We start from the raw sequence: 21,063 nt of genomic DNA, 5'->3' as shown, positions 1-21,063 counted from the left end.
ATTCAAAAAAACATAAAAGGGTACAGCAAAAAAAGTGAGTTTCTCTCCCACATCTGACCTCCAGTCCTTCTCCCTCAGAGACAACCACTATTAGTAGTTGCATATGTAAGAGAACTGAAGCATTCACAATTCAAAAAAGTCAGTCAGTCCTGACTTGTGTTTCAATTTTCATTTAAAAATCTGCCTCTTTTCAAATCACTGTAGAACTCAATGCACTGATATTTAAAAATACTCAAAGCCGCTTGGATCAATATCAACAAATATTTAACAAGTGCCTTCAGTGTACAAAATGTTGCCTAAGCATGCCATTTCTAATGAGAATTTCACACATATATATTTCATATTTTTCTGGTGTATAAGCAACAGATCTAATTTAATGTCTTTGTTCTACATCCTTTTCTCAGAAACAAAGATCATCTCTTCCTTGCCCCCCACCTCCACCCGCTCATTTATCTTCTCATCCTTTCACAATTCTCTAATTTGAGATCTGTTTTAAGCCCAGACATCTGGGTGGGTGGTACGTTCTGGCCAGAGTACTATCTCGCATACCTTCCCCAGATGGATTGGCTTAAGGGTCTAATATTCCCCAAAGAAATAAAACTTCTCTGAGTTGCAGAAGAAGAGGAACTGCAGTGTTTTCTGCTTGAAGACACGTATGTGTTAAAGGATGAGAGACGGTCCATGACAGAGCTGACATCCGCACCCACATCTTGTCTGCAACCCCACTCTGTACCCCACTGAAGCATTCTGCGCTGATTGCAGATGAGAGGCCCATAGCCCTCTCCAACTCCAGCCAGCAACATCTGTACGTCTTCTCTCCGGCTGGCTGGCCCAGCTGCTCTGGCGTCGGGAGAAAGTTATGAGTCACTGGTAAGGGATTTGAGACAAGAGTGGAGTTAAATCATCTCTTGGGGTCTGTATGTCATTGGCAATTGAGCCTTAGTAACAAGCCAGTGGATGACATGCATCCCCAGAAGGCCACACACCAGAGCTTAACTCTGTATCCCACACTTCAAGGCCTTCTGTAAGCCTTGCAGAGACGGGAAGAGGAAGGGCAGTATGGACACGGTATGTTCCCAGCCCAGAAGGCCTCTGATTGCTGCCAATAATGCTCATCAGGTTATGACCATCTCTCTCCTTGCATATACTTTTTTGGCTACTGACCTAGAGCCTCTACAAGCTGGTCAAACTGGGATCTTGAATGAATGAGGCCTAGCCAAAGCCCAAGGACTTCCTCTTTGATCCTTTGACTGCAGGTACATTATTTCATCTAAAGAGACTGAGTCACCAGCAGGATTTTGCTGGACCATCTGTGGTTTCCCGCTCTAAGCAGTGCTTCCTCAGGACGTGGGGGGAGGGCTTGTCAGAAGATCCAAGAATCGTAGGCAATCAGGCTCTCCACTGGGACCTTAAATGCTGTCTAGTCTAGCCCCACACCCCATGTCTGCCTCCCGTGGACAACATTCCTTCCACCCAAGCCCTCTGGCCTCCCGGCCCCTTACGGGGGGGCCAGTCCAGGTTTGTGTACTGGGACTACTAGAAAGGTCCTCCTTATTTTGAGCAGAAATGATCTCCTCATAATTTCTGCCCATTGATCTTAGTTCTACCCTCATAACTGTCTTCCAGGTTTTTCTTCAGATATCTGAAAATACCTATCCTTGCCCCTTGCACCTCCACTTTTCTTTGCTTTTAACACTGATTTGTCAGAAATTGTTCTGATGCTCTTCCTTGGATTAACATTTATTCATTATTCAATGAATATTTGCTGCAAGTTCACTGTTCCAGAACGTGGAGATGCAATGATTAACAAGACAAACTTGCTCATACAACACTTATATTCCTAATGGAGTGGAGGGACAGACAAAAACAAATAAGAATATAAATGTGGAAACACCAATTAGGGACAAATCCATTAGAGAAATTTAGAATGAAGTGATGAAAGAAAAGGCACTGGGCTCTTTTCAGGGTCAGGTAAGGCCTGTTCAAGGATGTAGCATTTTAACTGAGTTCTGAAGGACAAAAGTGGGCCCACTACATGAAGACCGGGGAGGGGAAAGGTCATTCCGTGAGGAGGGAGGGGCAAGTCCCTAAGGCAGGAATGAGAGCTGTGTGTTGGAGGAAACCCAAGCTGAGAGGCTGGCGCAGAGTGGGCAATGGTGGGATGGAACAAGATAGGGTCAGGGAGGTAGGTGAAGCCCTTTGCACCCAGGATAGAGGGTTTCAACTGTGTTGTAAATGTAATAAGAAATCACTAGAGAGTCTTATGCAGGGGAGGCCATGACCTGATCTACGTTTTTAAAAGACCATCAGTTGCTGCATGGACAGTAAATGGATGGAGGGCCAAGTGGAAGTAGGGAGATTAATGAGGAAGCTACTGCAGTAGTCCAGGCAGGAGCTGATGGAGGGTCAGATGATCATAGGAAGCACATAGAGAAGAGGACAGGTTTGACAGGTGTCTGGGTTGTAGAATCAATGCCGGGATGTTCTCTCTCAGTCCTACGAACTCTCGTATTTCTTTACGTGCTTTCTATAAACACTTTGTTAGAGCTGCTCCTGTACTATTTCCTATAGCAGTCTGGGGGCTGCTCAAGTGCAGAACCCCAAAACCGACCCATGACCTGGGTCTCCCTCACTGCCCCAGCACAGTGCTTCGCTGGCTCACGTCAGACTCTTGAGTGAATGAACGAACAGATGAGTGAATGAGTCAAGGTGAACCATCAACAAAGGCAGTTTCTTATTGTATTTTCAGTGCCTACATGCTTGTAAGATATTTTCTCACGTCTCATGTTCTTACTGGTAACTCCCGAAACATTAAAGAAATAATCCGTGATGCACAAAAGGAATGCTCCCTTGGAGTAAAAGTACTTGCAAAACATGGAAAAATTACTAATAACGACTCTCAACCTTCAAATATACCTTCTGTGTGAGGGAGGAGGAGGCATCCCTACGTCCCTCACTTGCAGATGGGGAAGCAGTGCCCCAGTGGGGGTTATCTTGCCCTCATGCCCTGTAGCACCATGCTCCCTCCTCACTGAAGATTCTGGAGGAGACTCAGCCTTGCTTACTCATTTTAGTGCTGCTGGAAAGGACTGATTATTATTTATTTATTTATTTATTTATTTATTTATTTTTTGCGGTATGCAGGCCTCTCACTGCAGTGGCCTCTCCCGTTGCGGAGCACAGGCTCCGGACACGCAGGCTCAGCGGCCATGGCTCACGGACCCAGCCGCTCCACGGCATGTGGGATCTTCCCGGACCGGGGCAAGAACCCGCGTGTCCTGCATCGGCAGGCGGACTCTCAAACACTGCGCCACCAGGGAAGCCCAGGACTGATTATTAAACAGATATTCGAGGCGCACGTCTGCCTATCCTTGCCTAACACTTCAGAATGACTTTTCTGTTTTTACTCTTTGGAGAGGTGAAGGCTCTGTGAACTGCACAGGAAGAATATTGCTATTTGAGTAGAACATAATACTGCCATAGTCTTTTAGTTATTCAGAGTGAACCGGGGCAATCTCCCCTTCAGGAAGAAGTTCACGTATTATCCCCTCCCCATGTGTTCCACAGCTGCTTTTTTCCCATCTCACTGCTCAGCCCTTAGAATCCTCACCAGTGAAAGCCTGGGTGACCCAGATGGACCTCTGTGCTTTCCAGTAACCAGGCGACAGAGGAGCTTTCAGAGCCATTTATGCACTTCCTGCACCTCCACTTCCTCCCCGGAAAGGTGAGCCTGTGCCTGCAGGGCTCCTGGGGTGACAGCTGCCCAGGCAGGCCTGCTGGGCTGGGCACAGGTCACACACTCACTTTCTCTCTGATTTATTGTGTCCCCTTTGTCTAACTCTCAGCACTTTAATTTGGTTTCTGCCTGTCACACTCAAGCTTATTGAATAATTTCACTTTTCCTCCTGATTCTGGACTCTCTCACAGAAATGGTAATTATACTGATTGTCTGCTGTGCTATTAATTATGGGAATGGTGGTCTGTTTATTTATTTATTTATTTATTTATTTATTTATTTTTAGATTCGGAGGCTAATTGCTGACGGCCATGTGCTGTCTTCCCTCCAGATAATCTAGACTGAAGCAATTAACCTGGTGTCCAGGTTATCTGCTATTAACCATTTGCCTCCATTTTATCCCAGAGTTAGGACTGATGACCATCGTGCCTGATGCCCAGTACCCCTTTAGTGAGGAAGAAAGGAGGGGGACAGTTTGTGGAAGAGCCCCTCAGACAGGAAAGGAAGAGAGTATGCCTTCCTCCTCTGCCACCCCACCCGCTGCCCAAGGTAATAGCTGTCCTCCCGAAATATTCTTGAAATTCAAATTCTTCATGGTATTACTTAATCCTTCAACCTACTGGCGTTCTCCATGGAAAGAAAATCGCAGGTGACTGAAAATTAAAGGCAGGTACATATAACAAAGCAAAGGGCAGACACTGCCAGCCCACAATTCCCTCTGATTATAGGGACTGGAGAAAGCCACTACCAGAGTCATTCCATGGGCGAGAGAAAGAGTACAGGCTGCAGACATTATGGACATTCCTTTGGAGAAACCACCACCAACTGCACAAAAAAGCCTGGGAAGTCTATCCATTTAACCCAGAGAGAGGAAGGAGTGCTGAACTGCCTGTAGCTGGCTGTTCAATGGGAGGAAAACCCTCACCCAGGCGAGGGCTGCTGTGCCTGGTGAGGCTGTCACCTTCTGCTACTGCTGGATGTCATAGCTCACTCACGGGAGCCTTGGAGACCCTCTCTACCAAGACCACCTCTGCTTTGTGAGCATCACTCATCTTGTGGAAGCCTGCACCTGTCAGTCCCCTGTATGGTTTCTGAGCCAGGGAGCCTGTCATTATGAGCACAGAATAGAGAAAATTAAGGCTAGATGACTCTGTCAGCAGTTCCTAATCTCTGAATTATTCTTGCAAGCAAAGTATAATAGGATATATATATTTTTTTAAATGAAATCAGATTACATTTTTTTTAATTCTGTGAGAATCTCACAATACACCAAGGGTAATTAGAGAGCTGCTGGGCTTAGCAAAACCAGTCTTGGGGATTCTGCTCTAAAGGATCTCCTTTTCCCTCGTTTTCTTTATCCTTGTTTTTTAATCTCTTCAGGGACAAGTCTCTTTTTCAAAACCTTTGGAACAGATGTGCTTCAGAATTTAAAATTTTTCAAATTTTAAAAAGGTAACATGGGACATATCTCCCAGCATGGGCAACATCCAGTAATCAAACCCATTAATGTTTTTGCAGTGAAATGTATAAATATTTATCCTAAGAGGGATAAAGTGTCATGCCACTGTAGGTCAAGTTCTGTTGCCCAATGAATAGGAAAAAACTCTTGGTTTTCGGGGTGGGGAGGGGGGTGGTTCTCATTTTTGTTTTGTAATTGCAAATGAGGGATTGTGTACCTGTATTTCAAACAGCAACTTGCTTGTTTTTCTTTAAACTGAAGGAGAATTGAGGCGTCTTATAAGACAGCTACTACCACCAAAATAGTTCACCTGTATGCTGACCACCTTCATCTCAGTGGATGGGGTTCAAATGTTTCTGTGCAGTGACCTTTAAGTCACCTGTGTGAGGAATCAAGTCACAAAGCGGTAGAGATATTTAACAAACCCATAATTTCCTGGAGCTTACTCTCATTGGCCTTAAGGAAGCATATTTTCAGGATGTTTGGAAATAGCTAGTAATTTCGAGGGTAAGATTTCACATTAAAAACAAATGAACAGGGCCTCCCTGGTGGCGCAGTGGTTGAGAGTCCGCCTGCCGATGCAGGGGATACGGGTTCGTGCCCCGGTCTGGGAGGATCCCACATGCCGCGGAGCGGCTGGGCCCGTGAGCCATGGCCGCTGGGCCTGCGCGTCCAGAGCCTGTGCTCCGCAACGGGAGAGGCCACAGCAGTGAGAGGCCCACATACCGCAAAAAGAAAAAAAAAAAAAAAAAAAAAAAACAAATGAACACTTTAGGGAATGGGTAACTAGCAAATGGTGCTCTCTCTACCCCAATTCAAACTGATACTGCTCTAAGTAAATCAAGCCAGACTAATGAGTCCCTTTTTATGTGTAAAGAACATGAACAAAGCCAATAAAGAAATCATTAATTTCAGAAAGATGTAGTGCCATCTACCAGATGCAATAATCAACTGAAATAGGTTTAAATGTATGGCTTTGCAGTTTCCCAGCAGTTTATTGGGACACAAAGTGGACTTTTTTTTTTCCTTTCAATAAATGAAATGAATTTCCTAAAGAATATAAGAAAATTGTGGAAATTCAAGAGACAATACTTCCATCTCATTTCTGTTCTGGATGTGTCTAGACATACAGAAACATACAGATAGTCCACTGTGTTTGTAGATCTTCTACTGATGATAAGTACCAGCCAGCAGCATCATGCTTTGTTATGGAACAGATCCTGAAATGATATTACGACTCTCTATATATACAATCAGAAGCTTGTAGTCAAATATAAAGTCTATTTTTGGCTTTCAGGGTACTGGGAGAGCATCAGAGGTCACAGAGAAAGACAAGTGATACAATGAAAGATGGCATGCAGTAAACACCAGAGAAACGGATTCAAAAAGTTTAGCTCAAGGAAATGTTTTTCACTCCCTGATCTTGAGACTTTTTACCAAAAAAGCAGTAAGAATTTGTAGCGTTCTGTCAAAGTTTCAATCATCCATGCTTGGTGATATTGTTATCTGGGACTGTTATTCAGAACTCAAAGGAGAGAGGTGCAGGTTGTTTTTAATTCTCTCCAAGCCATGTCTGAAGTTGACTTCCCCTTCAAAACCAGGAAGGGTCAGCCACCTGAGGCTGAGAGATATGGCTGGGAGATTGCCGTAGCCACCTGAACCTGAGAGATAACGGCTGGGAGATTCTGTTTTCTGTAAACCACACTGACAGCAAACAGAGGAGGAATTACGAGGGGGAGTCGTCTTGGCAAAGGGCAGCCATTGCTCTGCTTCGGTTTAAACCAGCTCAGGATTTTGACAAAGGTTCATGGAAAACTCCAGTCACTAATATCCCTAGTTTGTTCCCTTAAAAGTTGCTCTGCAAGTATCTTTCTAAGGGCTGGCGAAAAGTGCCTTCAGTTTAGGCATATTATGTTTGCCCTCTTTCATTTTTAATGAAGTTACAAATGTATAGAAAGCTAGGGAGAATAATGTGACAATAACTCAAAGAATAACTACCAATATTCTCAGTTGTTACCTCAGAGTTCTCCTCCCCACACCACTACTACTTCTTCTGTCATATTCTTAGAAGAAAAAAGTCATCAGAGACCATCTTTATTCTGAGTTATATTCTTTAAACCAAACTTTGGGTGAAGTGAAAAAACATCCATCCATTACTTCAGACAAATATTTGAAATTCCTTAAGCAAAGGGGGAAGTGGTCCAGTTTGAAAGTGTCTGTAAGTCCAACCGGCATGGAGTTGTCCGTTTCAATGCCTTGCTCTCCAGACCTGGTCCTTGTACCCGATATGTCCCCCGAGCCGCCTCTCCTCTAACCGCCCCACTTCTCAGTGAACGATCGCGCAACCTGCCAAGGCTTCCTCCAGACAGAGGCCTTCGCTGAGCTTCCCACCTGCGTCCCTCTGCAACACGTTCACCCTCCAGATAGTATTCTCCCCAACAGAATTTTCATTTCTTTTGGGAAAATTATTGTTTGTGTGTTCTATTTTTGGTCAATGATCTGGAACTGTCAGGCCCACCTACTAAACAGCAAGGTCCTAGAGGGTAAGGGATCTATTTTTTCCACCTCTGTCTCAGCACCTAGCACAGGAGCCTGGCTCCCAGCAGAAAGCAGGGAATCAGTAAGAGGGAAAGCAAGCGATGGAAGTAATGAACACCAGGCAGCAAGCCAAGGAGAAATGAATGAGTCTTGGCTTCCTTTCTGAAAGCTGCGTAATGTAGGGACAGAGCTCGGTGCTGGAGCCAGGAGTCCTCAGTGGCTGCTCAGCTTGGCCACTTTTGAGCTGCACCACATTTGGCAAACGATCTCACTTCTCAGGGCCTCAGTTTCCTTAACAGCAAAACAAAGCGGGTATTTGTTTCTGTCTCTGGAGCAGATGTTTAAGGTCAGCACTATTGTAAAAGTTGAGAAAGATGGACATGGCAAAAAGCTGGGGTGTGTCATGGGTAAACATGCTTGGGACTGTGGCAGCTTTTTGAGATCAAGGTGGTTTGCCACAGGATATTCTGCACAGATTGCTGAGATCACGCCGATAACTGCAGAGCCCTAATGAGTCATGAGACTGTATCTGAAACATCCAAGCAAAGTGCCCTAAATGCATTGTCTCAAGCATTTATGGGATAGGGAGAGCATTGGTAGAAAGAAAGAAAACGCTCATAACAAAGAATCACCTGAAAGATAAGACTCGCCTTCTCTCCTCAAAAGATCACAGGTTTACAACCAACCTTTATTTTCCTAAAAAAGGAAATTTTTTTCTAAAAAGACTTCTGAATTCACAGCTGTTTTCTCTCTCCTTTGTGACAGTGGTTTCAGATCAAAGTGGAACATCTATTATACACAGTCGATATTTATTATTATACTCCATTGAATGCCATCATCCTTCTCCAAAATGTGTTGAAGTTAGGTCTGTGGCATTTCTCTTTCCTCTGAAATGGGAGCTTTTATGTCTCTGTTAATGGCTGAGGAGAAGAAAAAGATCAAACGCTTTATTAAAAGCCTAGAGCTGTTTTTCTCATTTGCCTAAAACTTATACCTTAATGCAGTGTCACCAAACAGGTGGCCAGCGGGACCCCTGAAGACTGGGTACAGTGGACATTTCAACCAGGATCAACGGGCCCAAGTTGTTCCTAACTCCGTCTGGGACGAATCCTTCTGTGTCCTTCTGCCTGGCCGTGTTTGCTGTGGACAGCAGCAGCCTCGTAATGCTGCAGCCCTTGAAACAGGGCTGTCCAGGCCAGCGAAGGAAACCTGCTGTTTAAACACTACTGGATTCCTGAACTGTCCCTCTGGTGCAGGAATAACCAGCAGTCTTCAGCATTCAGCAAGCTGGGTTTTCTGCACCAACACCTGCTCTCCCACCTCTGTCTGGGCAGAGGTTCCCTACTCGGACTTGAGAGGTATCCAAATCTGTGTATCCTCTCAGCTCCTGAAACAGGCAACTTTGATTTTTATCCTTCATAACAGACGTTGTTCTCTTTGGTGTATTTATTTTAAAACATCACCCTTGAGGGGGCTGCAAGCAGGCACGTGGTTCCACTTAACCCAGTGGTGTCACGAGATACTCAATTCCTCCTAAAACCGTGGTTGAAAAGCATTTGCGCCTTTCTATCACCTTAAGCCTGCAATCGCAGGGCCATAAAGTGGAATGAGCCTTTGCATGCCTACACATTTGCAAGCGACTATGTACTCCTTTTATAGATTTATTATTACTGAAGCCATTAGGGACTTTCAGCCACTCTGTCCAGGTAAGCACAGATGCATCAACCTATATTCAGCTATGATCTTAAGTGCAGTTTCCATTTATGCCAGCCTCTCTCTCTTTCCAACCTTCCTTCTCTTCCCCTTTCCTTGACATTCTGGGAAGGACATCAACTGTGGCATCACATAGCCCTGGCTTGGCATCCCGGCTTTCTGTTTTTACTGATGTGCTATAAATATTGACTGGACATGTTACTTAACCTCTGTGAGCCTCAGTTTCCTTGTGTGCACGATGGAGAGGATAAGGCCTGTGTCTCTGGATTGCTGTAATATTTAAATAAAATAACACGCATGTGTGCGTCATACATAGAAGGTGCCCAATAAACTTTCACTTCCACCCCACCCTTTCACCGATGTCCACACTGATATTTTCCTTTGCCCTTGTGCGAGTGCTGTGATTCACATTTTTTAAATCACACAACACGAGCTGTGCCATCCTGAGACAGACTCTCCTGCCTCTCCCAGACACCCACCTCCAGAGCTAGGAAGCTTAGGGGCCGGGCCGGGAAGGAGAAGGAGGAGAGAGCTGCTTCTCCTGCTGAAGACATAGAACCCCAGCTGCTAATCTGAGAATTTAAGGAATTCCAAGAGAAACTTAAAAGGCAATTTTTAGTATCTCAACTGAAGAATAAACAGACATTTATGGAGCACTACCATTTTTACGTGCAGTATCTCACAACTAATCTTGAGACACTATTCTTCCCCACTCTGAAGATGAGGAAACTGAGGCTCAGAGACCTTCAGCATCTTGCCAGAGGTCCCAGCTAATAAGTGGAGCCGAGGCATTCACATCCTGTGTTCTTACCCTCTGCTTCCGCTGCCTCCCTGTATGATCAGCGATCGTTTGATTTCTCGGAAAAGCTTTTACGCCAGTTTCAAGTCAGATTTTTAAAGATACGTTGTGAAAACAAAGATGATGATGGATGAGGTCAGAAGGCTGGAGCAATAAAAATGAAAACGTTATCTTAGCGTAGAACCCGACTAAACCCCGATTATGATTCAGTGGTAATAACGGTGGTCTCTTTGGCCAGGGTTAGAACTACTTAATGGACTTGCACTTTGTCCCGATGCTGAAACTAGACAGAGTCACAGTTCTTTGCTCCAGCCTGACTAACGTTCTACAACTTGTGTGCTCTGCCTGTTGCAGTCCCCCAAGAGCAAAGTGGAAGAGAACCTGTTCCATCCCTCCTGTTTGCCACATGCACACAGTGACACACTGATGGCCCCTTGAGTTTCCAAACCACATGCAAGTTAGGGGCAACCAGGAAAGCGTATAGAAAAAACCCAGCCCTGTTCTCTTTGAAAGAGCACTGCCCGAGTGCACAGAGCTTGTCCTGTCCCCGCCCTGCCATCGTCTCAGAGGGTGGCGGACAGAACCGCCACTAGAGCCCAACTGCACCTCCCGCTGTCTCGAGCTCCAGTACCCCACCCTGCCTCGACGCCTACTCCTCCCGTCCCAGCCCCACACCTCCAGAAGGTGCCCGTGGCCTTGCAGTGTCCGAGCTCAGGGTCACTCCGTGTACTATCCTCCTGAATCACCATCAGGTACCCAATCCTTTCTTCACTAGGGCAGAATCGCCTAGAATTGTACAATCTCAGAGCCCAGAGGAGTTTGATAGGCCATTATATTTTATATCCTTTCATTTTACTGGTGAGGAAGCTAGGAGCCAGTGCAGCTACGAGACTGACCCAGGGTCACACCTTCCATCTATTAATGACGGCATGAATTAATGATTATCTTTTAAACTTCCTATTATGTCAGTAGAAAATGTGCTTTTTAAAAGAACCATGGTAGCAAATAATTTTCCCCACAGAAAAAAAGAAGTGCCACTACCATGATTTCGTCTCTATTTCTAGGCCATACTTAGAGTTACCATCAAGAGCACTTTGCATTTGCAAGTTTCCAGATAAATTATTTTTCTCATCATTACCACTTAACTCTTAAAATGTTCATTGGATACCAACATTCTGGAAGAATGGTTGTACCAAATCAGATACAAGCTATATCCGTACAGCCAAGTCCAAGTGCAAGTACACTGATGCATTGTCTGCTGCAGATGGACACATAGAGTATGTGGGGCAGCCCAATTGGGTCTTTAAAACAAGCAATGTTCATTCACTTGTGTGTACAGACAATAACTGGGACTTCTATCTACCCCCTCATACCCTTGTCGTAGTATAGAAGTCATTGTGTCTTGGACTTCCCTGGTGGCTCAGTGGTTAAGAATCCACCTGCCAATGCAGGGGACACAGGTTCGAGCCCTGGTCCGGGAAGATCCCACATGCCGTGGAGAAACTAAGCCCGTGCACAACTACTGAGCCTGCGCTCTAGAGCCCACGAGCCACAACTACTGAAGCCTGCGCACCTAGAGCCTGTGCTCCACAAGAAGAGAAGCTACGGCAATGAGAAGCCCGCGCACTGCAACGAAGAGTAGCCCCCACCCACCGCAACTAGAGAAAGCCTGCGCGCAGCAGCAAAGACCCAACACAGCCAAAAAGAAATGAAAAAAAAGAAGTCATTGTGTTAGCAAAGCATAAAGCAAAGGGGATGTCACGAGAACCAGAAATAATTATGAAGTCAGAGAATCAGGTCACAAATGGCCACATCTTACTTCTGATTAATCAGGTTAATTTCACAAGAGCCACTATTACTGAGAAGCCGTGACAAACCCACCTGGCCAGAATATGCCTCACACTTCCCCCAGACTAGTTCTAATCCTCTGCCCACTACTCCCCAAATCCTGCCCCAGAAAATTGTACTTGGACTCACAAACTGGTAGGACTTGGCCAAAGGTGACTCACAGAGAAGAAAAAACTAAGTTAGGTGCCAACATTTAGAGAAAAAAAAAAAAAAAAGGAGGTTTAACATACAACTCCAGATTTCTGGCTTCTTAAGAAGTAAAAATAAAAATCAGAGATCTGGCTTTGCGGGCCAACACTGCATAGGGCCTGCACTTCAAAGCTGAACAGCAGCTGCCCAGAGTAGAGGGGCTGGCCCTCCCCCAGTGGAAACATTCCCACCATTGTCTTAGGAAGCCTTTTTTACCCATTAACCTCACCTGCCTGTTCTTAAGGCTTCCCAGTGAATTTCCTGGGGTGAAGAATAGGAATATCACTTTTTAGTGACGGTGTATTTTACAGAGGTCATTTCTCTTCAGGCTAAGGATTATGGAAGGTTGAAACAATTTAGATGGACAATTCAGGCATAATGAGCTTATTTTTGAAGTAAACGTTTTTGTTTAGAATCCTCATATTGACAGTCTTCCCATGATCTAATTTTCTGGGTAGCTGATTAAGTCTAAGTCATTTTTAGCCTCTACAAGCACAGTCACAAAGTGGGAAATCGACAAGTGTCTGCAGATGCCTATAAATATGCTATATGTGGGTACCACTTTACAAAGTTTCAAGATCACTTAAACAACCTCATAGCGGCAGCCCAGCTAGCTCAAGATTTTGAACGCAGTGGAAGGTTCTTGTTTGTTTTCGTTCTTCTGGGCTAGCTCAAGTCTGTGTGCTAGGGTCTTAGCAGGGAGACTCAGCCCCTGTTCGGCAGAATGGAAAATGACAATGTGATTGATTGGGATCTCGCCACAAAGTAATCATTTCAACAGGAAAATATATTGTCTACATATTTACAAGGGTTAGAGCCCAAAGTTGTGTAGGAAGGGAATAATACATCAAAACCTCAGCTGAAGAAAATTATAAAGCGTTCCTATGGACTGGCCAAGATTAACTGGGACTGCCAGAACACTTTCACCCACATGATGTACATGTTAACAACCTGATGATATGATGACAGGAAGACACATAAAACAGATATTTTTCCTGGCACAGAGCCCTTCTGTAAACCTGGAGATATTTAAATAACCCATCTTAGCCATGATCCTGGCTAGGATGAGGATTGAAAAAAAGCCATTGGATTGCATAACAGATTTCTTATGCATGCATTGCTCTTCCTGCCAGCTTCTGGATTGAGAATGTTGCATCAATCCATGCAATCTTAAGATGGAAAAAATTAAAATTGGGAGACAGACTAAAATAGCAGGACTTTGTCTTGTTAGCTTTAGGGCATCTGTACAAAGATGAACGCAATTATGGGAGGACACAGACTCCTTTGTCATGTCAAGAAAAATTAATCTTTAAAAGTATACCTATATTCCCAAAGATTTCTAAAGGAACGAGAATCAGCCTTTTGAGTCTCCATTATTCTTCCACGGCGTGCTGCAAACTCTCTGAGGTAATAGGCTTCTGTATAATACTATAATACTGCTCTTGAGCCCTTGGTAAATGTTGCCACTTCCTCTTCCCCATATACTTTCTGACTGGTGGCTGGTTTATGTTTTACTCTTTTTTTTTTAATGTTTTACTTGCTCTTGTGATTGATTTCTCATCTTTAATGCTATACTGAACAGAAGCCACGACAAGCAAAATCAGGGCACCACAGAGCTTCTTCCCTTTGGGTTTAGATTCTCCAGAATAGGAAGAACCAGCAAATGAATGAATGAATAGACTGGTGCTTTTCACCTGTCTGTAAATACATGTTCGTGTCTCTTGGTTATGGACCGCCCTTGTGAACAAGTAATTATTTAAAGTTTAATTTTAATCTACACATCAGAGATGGAGATATGGAATTGCTTAGGCTTTTCTCTCAACCTCTCTCCCTCTTTGATTTTCAAGATAAAGCAAATTAATTAATGTGCACTTTTCGACTGAAGAAGTGATTAAGACCCAGCTGTGTCTGTGAAATTATCAGTTGGGATGCAACACTCGGGACTTGTTAATGCTTTTTTTGGCAATGAAGAACAGAGACACAGGTATCTCATATTAAGTGTGTTCTAAAAAGCGTAAGTTAGCAGTTTGTTTGCCAGATTAACTTTCAAAGACATCTAAGTTACTAAGTTTGACTTTATTACACACCAATCTTAAATGATTGATGGACTACTGTGAAATAGCTTTGTTCAAAACAAGACCTTTGGCAGTCTACTTCAAAGGCTTTACTAAGATAAAAAGATAGCCCCATTTTACATTAATTTCCCTGATAGATCAACACTTATTTGAAATATGCCTGAGAATTATGCAATATGTACTGTCTTATGAGTTTCCTTTCACTGTATCCAGCAGCCCCATATGGGAATGTTTTTACTTCTAAGATTTAGGAGAATTTTTTCTACACATGAAGAGCATCTTTAAGAAAATGCAGATGGGTAAAACAGTATATTGGCATTTTTATTCACTACGGTTTCATTGCAAGGTAGTATCTGACACGAAAATATACAGAGATATGATTGTTTAAAAATCAACAATACTATTTCAGGATGTGGTTTCAGATGCTCCCTAGAACATTCTCCACAGAGTCTGAAAGGATCCATTTATTTCTTTTTAAACGTAGATTCTGTGATTTTATTTATGTCTAAGGTCACTACAGAATTACTACAGAATTACATAAATGAGTGAAAATCTCAACTAAGGGGTCAAGCAGGTAATGGAAATCAGTGAACTGGGCCAGTATAGTGGGGACGGGGGTTGGTGAATGGGAGCATGGTGCTTGAAGGGAACTGACATTTAGGTCATTATATCAGATATTTAATTTTTCAATATTGGGCAACTACAAAATTTTGAGAGATCCTGGGCTGGCCAAACAACTCACGTCTGGGGATGGCATGCCACTATAAACCTGCTGAGAAGAAAAAAGATGTATTTACCTTAAAAAAAAAAAGCTTTCTAAATCATCCACATTTTTTGGAATGCCATTTCGTGACTGTGAAATAGCCACCCATAATGGCCTAACACCGACTCTCAGGACAAAGCAATTAAGGCTCTGAGTTACTTATTTGGTAGAAGCTTTGCAAAAGGGCCCAGATGCATGGGAAGGAGGCTGCAGTGGGTAATGGACATGGGTTCCTTATGCAAAACACTGTCATCGGTGAATTCACAGTGGAAGAGACAGGAAACAGGAGCCCCTTTCTCTAAAATTTATCTTCAAGGCCATTTCATTTTATGGAGTGGAATAAAGCTGACTTGTAAAAGAAAAAGAAAAAAAAAATCCCTTCTTTGCTCTTTGGCAGGGTGAAGTAGAGAAATAAAGTCTCCCCGCTGAACTACTATGAGGTCAGAAGCCTTGCTGCTATATTTCACACTGCTACACTTCGCTGGGGCTGCTTTCCCAGAAGATTCTGAGCCAATCAGTATTTCGCATGGCAACTGTAAGTATCCACAGTCTCACTCTCACTCTCACTTTCTCCCTCTGTGGGCACTTGAGCCTGCGTCAACAGGCACAACATACAAATTAAACATTTCATAAGACAGGAGACTTGTTAGTCACTTTAACTTGTGTGGATGGCAGAGGTAGATAGTTCATGTCTAGCCAAAATTGGTGGGATGACTGTTCTGTAACTCCAATAATCGTGGTTGTGAGGATTTGAAACATCCCTCAGTACCTCCGATGAAGTCTCAGTTACTACAAGGAGGCTGTGATCATGCCTGGAAACCAGCTGTGGGAGAATATCACTGTCATCTGGGTGTTGCCAGTACTCCACATTTTCATAAGTAATTAGTACAGAGGCATTGTTACAAGATAACAGAAAAGAAGAAGACTGTTTTGGAGTACTTTAGGGACAAAAATTAACTTTTGTTTAGACTTAGAAGTTTCATCATTGCTAGATTTGGATAGAGAGATTCTGAATTCATAGTGGACCTACTTTTACTGCTTATAACTTTCTTTTGATCTCTGCTTCATTGTCAAGGGTAGAAAGCAACATGATGAAAAAGTCAGTTGCCTCCTCAAAAAGAGGAAAGATCTACCTGTGTGGGGGATGAAATAGACAATTACTTTTTTTTTCCTTCTCTCCAAAAGATAAAATATTTTATCACAGTAAAATTGAAAGCATTTTACCCAAGTATCTATCTTCACAGTAATAATCCCCAAACACTGAAGGAACCTTAAAAAAAGTATTTGACAGTAATACTAGGATACTAAAGAGATCTACCCATCTTTCTGCTGGACGGTCTAGGTTGTAAAAGGAAATAATTTTATATGAAGGGGAGGTGTCAAGCCTTAACAGCTCTAACTGAGAACAAAAGTCAGGGTATGACTGAGCTTCCTGGTGGCGCAGTAGTTGAGAGTCCCGCTGCCGATGCAAGGGACACGGGTTTGTGCCCCGGTCCGGGAAGATCCCACATGCCGCGGAGCGGCTGGGCCCACGAGCCATGGCCGCTGAGCCTGTGCGTCCGGAGCCTGTGCTCCGCAATGGGAGAGGCCACAACAGTGAGAGGCCCGCGTACCAGAAAAAAAAAAAAAAGTCAGGGTATGACTAAGAACCAAACTGTGTAGTTTGAGACCATCGTTCTTGAAGTGGCAGAGTCCACCCAACTTAAGGTATCAAACCTTAATAAGCATTTATTTATGTCCATTTGAGGAAGGTATTCTATCTTTGGTGCCCCTGTACAGAAGAGGCTCCGGGCCCAAATGTGCTGCTGAAAATCATGCTTCAGTGGACACTCCAATCTTTGATAGGAGACAGACATGAATTGTTTTAGCAACCTCCTTGATCAGTGGGTAAATGAAATTTCAGAGCAGTAGAGGAAAAAGCACAAGATAATTCCATACTAAGCTTGATTGTGAGTAAAATATACTGAGGCTCTCTAGTAAGAGTGAGTCATGCTCAGATGCTACAGGTGTAGGGGTCTGAGCATAAATCTGTGAATGGATTACAAGTCATTATTTACACCCCTCTCACCCCCAAAACAACTGCCTTTTAAATGTGACTCGTCTTTTTTCTCCATAGTTTCTTTGGAGGATTGCCAGTGCTCTGGAGATTGTAGGTTTAAAGGCAGAGAGATTTTTGAGATGTAGGTATTTCCAAAGGTCAGATATTATTACAAATTGCCCGCTCTCAGCTAAAGAGAATTGCAGAAAAGGAGAACTATGCTCACTGACTCTCCAGGTCAGGGAAAATTCCAGATCACCCGACTGGCTACACTCAGTTTGACCCTGTCCTGTCAAAGCCCCCATTTCTGTGAGATTAGCCAATTGCTTAACTCAAGAGCGAACTTCCCACAGTTCCTAGAATGCCAACCAACCTAGCGGGGCTGCCTTCAATAGTGGATTATTCCAACTGGACGCCTGTGGAGACTGTATTTTTCTTCTGGCTCCTGGATGAGGGCTCTTGCCTCCAGACCACATTGCCTTTGTGGTGATTGATGGGAAGGCTGCTTTGAAATAGTTTTGTCCGGAGACAAGATCTTTGGCAGACTGCCCCTTGGGCTTAGCACTCTAAAGATGAAAAGAAAACTGTGGAAGAAAAGAGCACCTTCATGTAAAGGGTTCACTGGCAAGTTTAACCCCCAGAAAGAAGGACAAGTCGGAAAGAGTGACACTTAGAAATCTAAGCCCAGTCTTATTAGCATCAGGAAATGAAACTGTAACTTGATTATCCTTAAAGGGGACTCTTCTATCACAGCATTTCCTAAAATAACAGACTGGAAAATGGTGGCACGGTTGGACTTAAATATGGTTTTGTTTTGTGGCTGGCCCCCCTCCTCTGCCTGCCCTGTCAACTCTTGGCTTAATTTCCTTTTCCCTCTCTTGCCCCATCTCCTCTTTTCACAGATACAAAACAGTATCCGGTGTTTGTGGGCCACAAGCCAGGACGGAACACCACACAGAGGCATAGGCTGGACATCCAGATGATCATGATCATGAACAGAACCCTCTACATTGCTGCTAGGTGAGCCACCTCTTCCTCACGTTTGCCTTCAGAGCACCCAAGGGTCCTTATACCTAAATGTCCCCGCTATGCATCATTTTAAAGAGCCCCAACAGAGTGTCCTTTAATTTAAAGTCTACTTTAGTTTGTCAAGCAATCATTCTTTCAAGATCTTCTGTGTCTGTTTAACTTTATTATGTGGATTTGGGTAGAAATAATTGCATATTTTGGAGCTTAGATTCAAATAATCCACTGTTTATCTTGAACATCATATATATATATACAAATATTTGCTCAAGCACAGAGTAAAGTGCTTCTCTCCCTGATACTTACTAAATTAAGTTGAATGTGTAAACATGTATCAATTTAAGTTCAATGAGTGTGTGGGGGTGTGTATATTAGTCTTGTGTTTTTGCAGATAATGTATAGTATATATCATTGCTTTAGCAGTAGCCATCCATTTTAGAAGTTTTTGATTTGGATCTAATTAAGAAAATACTTATCCACTGGGGAAATGTCATTTAAACAGACCATGTCTTCAGGTAAGTAACAACAGTGCTGGATTCCTTCAAAGCACTTAAATGTTCTGAAAATACAAGATATACAACATAAAGTAAAAATCCACTGGCTAGATTAAAATATCCTACGAGTACCCTACATTTGGTCACAGGGAGCAATGCCAAAGCAATTTCTAGAATTTTTACTTCACAAATACTTATGTAGTACATATTGGTTTTATGTGCTATATTAATTGCAAATACAGTTGTAAGTCCTTTATAAATGGTAATCCATTCAATCGTGGAAAAAACCCTACGAGGTGGAGCTATTATCATACCCATGTCTTACAGGAGGAAACCATGTACAGAAAGGTGAAATGACTGGGTCAGAATGACAGAGGCAGGATTTGAACTGGAATGGTCTTGCTCTAGAGTCTGGGTCACTACTCCCTGTACTCCGCAGCCTACTGAGCCATAGAAGTGGTACTATTTGTCCTGCTGATATAACCTTCTCATAGCTGTTGCCCAAGAACATGGCCATTGTAGGTATTCATTAAAAAGCAATCCAATGAATCCTTAGTAGCCACCTCTCTGGGAGAGTTATCGGCTCCTTCTTAAATACCATTTTTAGTTTCCTAAATGTAGCAAGTCTGGAAGATTACATTTGTACCCAATTAGCTAAAGGATGGTCAAAACAAATGATTAAACATTGCATCTGTGAGAAATAGGTTGACTCAAGAATCTTCTATGAATTGTTCACTTTGCAACTGAGCCTTTAGGGGAAAAGAAACATTATTAACAGACTGAGCTTGTGCCTGATGATTTAGCATGGGTGTGAACTGCAGGTCTCCGTGGGCACCTGAGTTAGGAGCAAGGTGCTGTGCAGACTTCAAAGTAACCATTATTACAGCTTGTTAAAATCAAGACCATTTTATCATAACTCCCTACCCCAAGAAAAGGAGAAAGAAGAGAAGGGAAAAAAAAAAAGGAAACATTCACTTTTTTAACACTATAAAACAGACTGTCTTTGGTTAAAGGTCAAATTTGTAACAGCCTAGCACCGACATGTTGGTTTTCACTCTATATGCAGCCATTTCCCTTCAATACACACCCCTGGAGAAGTTCCTAAATTATTTCTGTGGTCTCTGTATTTAGGGTCCCTCCTCTCCTTTCATTTCAGGTTTCCCAACAGTGCCCTGAGAGATCCACATTCTCAGGCAGCAAGTAACACGATTTAAAGTGAAATCCTTCCCCCGGGCTCAAGTCATGGCAACACAGTTCAGGGGTACTCACTGAAGGGGGGAAGAGGAAGTCCTAGGATTAAGTCAGTTTGTGTTCAAATAACTTAATTCAGTGAGAGCAGGGTATGAACCCTAGGATGCACACACGGGTGCTGGGGAATAACCCCTGACCCTGGTCTGTGGTTTAGCATAAAGCGTCGTTCTGTTTGCTGGGCAATGTGATCTCTTGGAGATTGAAAAAGATCGCCATTGTCCAAAAAGAGATTTCATTCACAGAATTTTAGTTTTAAAAGGCCCCCCGGTTCTTCTAGACAATGTGTGTCAGCAATCAGAAGCCAAGTCCCATCCAGAACCCAGGGACTGAGTGAAGCTTGATGGCAGGAATGCTTTTCAGTTCTGCTTTATTATTAACCATTTTGTAAATTCTTCTTTCTTTGCTGTTTAATCTCTGAACTGCTAATTAACATAAACAGGCCATGCCAAAAGGGGGCAATCTAAGAGCTTCCTGAGGAATTGCCAATATTAATCAGTTGTTAATTTACAATTCATATGTTCAGCTCTTATTTAAAGTTTTGAGGAGAGACAGGGCCAGGAAAAACCTCGAGTCATCTCAAACCCAATACCAAAGTAATAGGCAATTCCATTCCAACAATGAACCTGACCCACAGCACCACCAATAGAGTCAAACAAGCGATAAAGGAATGCCATAAAACTGCCTTGGAAGTAAAGGGCAGGGCGATTCTGGCACCCTACTGAAGTCTGAAGAACTTCCCAATTCAGCAATTTACAAAACAGGCTCCCCTTTCTCCCCCTCACCACCCTTACACACACACACACACACACACACACACACACACACACACACTCTCTCTCTCTCTGTCACTCACACACACACACACACACAGAGTCCAGGAGCAGGCAAGGGAATTTTGTAGGCCAACTGCCTTGCCCCCTTTTATTTTCACAGGAGAGAGCCTGTTTTTATTTCTATTTTTCTCTGTTGAACTTTCCCTAAAGGCAGTAGCAAACAGATTTCCAAAGAACTGGGGGGAAAAGAATTGAAGTGAATCCTGACAGCAGATTTCTTTCTTTCTCTTTTCTTTCTTTCCTTCTCCCCTCTCCATTTCTTTTAAGTAATGAGGGGGCTTGAAAGTCTACACGGGAGCCT

General features: G+C 43.3%; 1 protein-coding gene across 2 annotated transcripts in view; it reads left to right on the top strand.

The window, feature by feature from the left end:
* SEMA6A (semaphorin 6A) overlaps positions 1 to 21,063 on the top strand; it is a 128,759-nt gene that overhangs the window by 49,670 nt on the left and 58,026 nt on the right. The window contains exons 2-3 of one of the 2 annotated variants that reach the window (XM_081233942.1): positions 15,518 to 15,655; positions 18,061 to 18,178. In XM_081233942.1, coding sequence (XP_081090068.1) covers positions 15,556 to 15,655; positions 18,061 to 18,178 — 218 coding nt within the window. In that variant the 5' untranslated portion in view covers positions 15,518 to 15,555. Of the gene's footprint in view, positions 1 to 14,896; positions 15,656 to 18,060; positions 18,179 to 21,063 lie in introns of those variants that run through there. The other variant, XM_081233943.1, reaches the window with a different exon arrangement.

The sequence above is a fragment of the Mesoplodon bidens genome (genome assembly GCF_964165515.1).
Source record: "Mesoplodon bidens genome assembly, chromosome: 4".
NCBI classification, from domain to species: domain Eukaryota; kingdom Metazoa; phylum Chordata; class Mammalia; order Artiodactyla; family Ziphiidae; genus Mesoplodon; species Mesoplodon bidens.
Note: the sequence above shows the minus strand (reverse complement) of the source record. Positions and strands in the feature narration are given on the sequence as shown.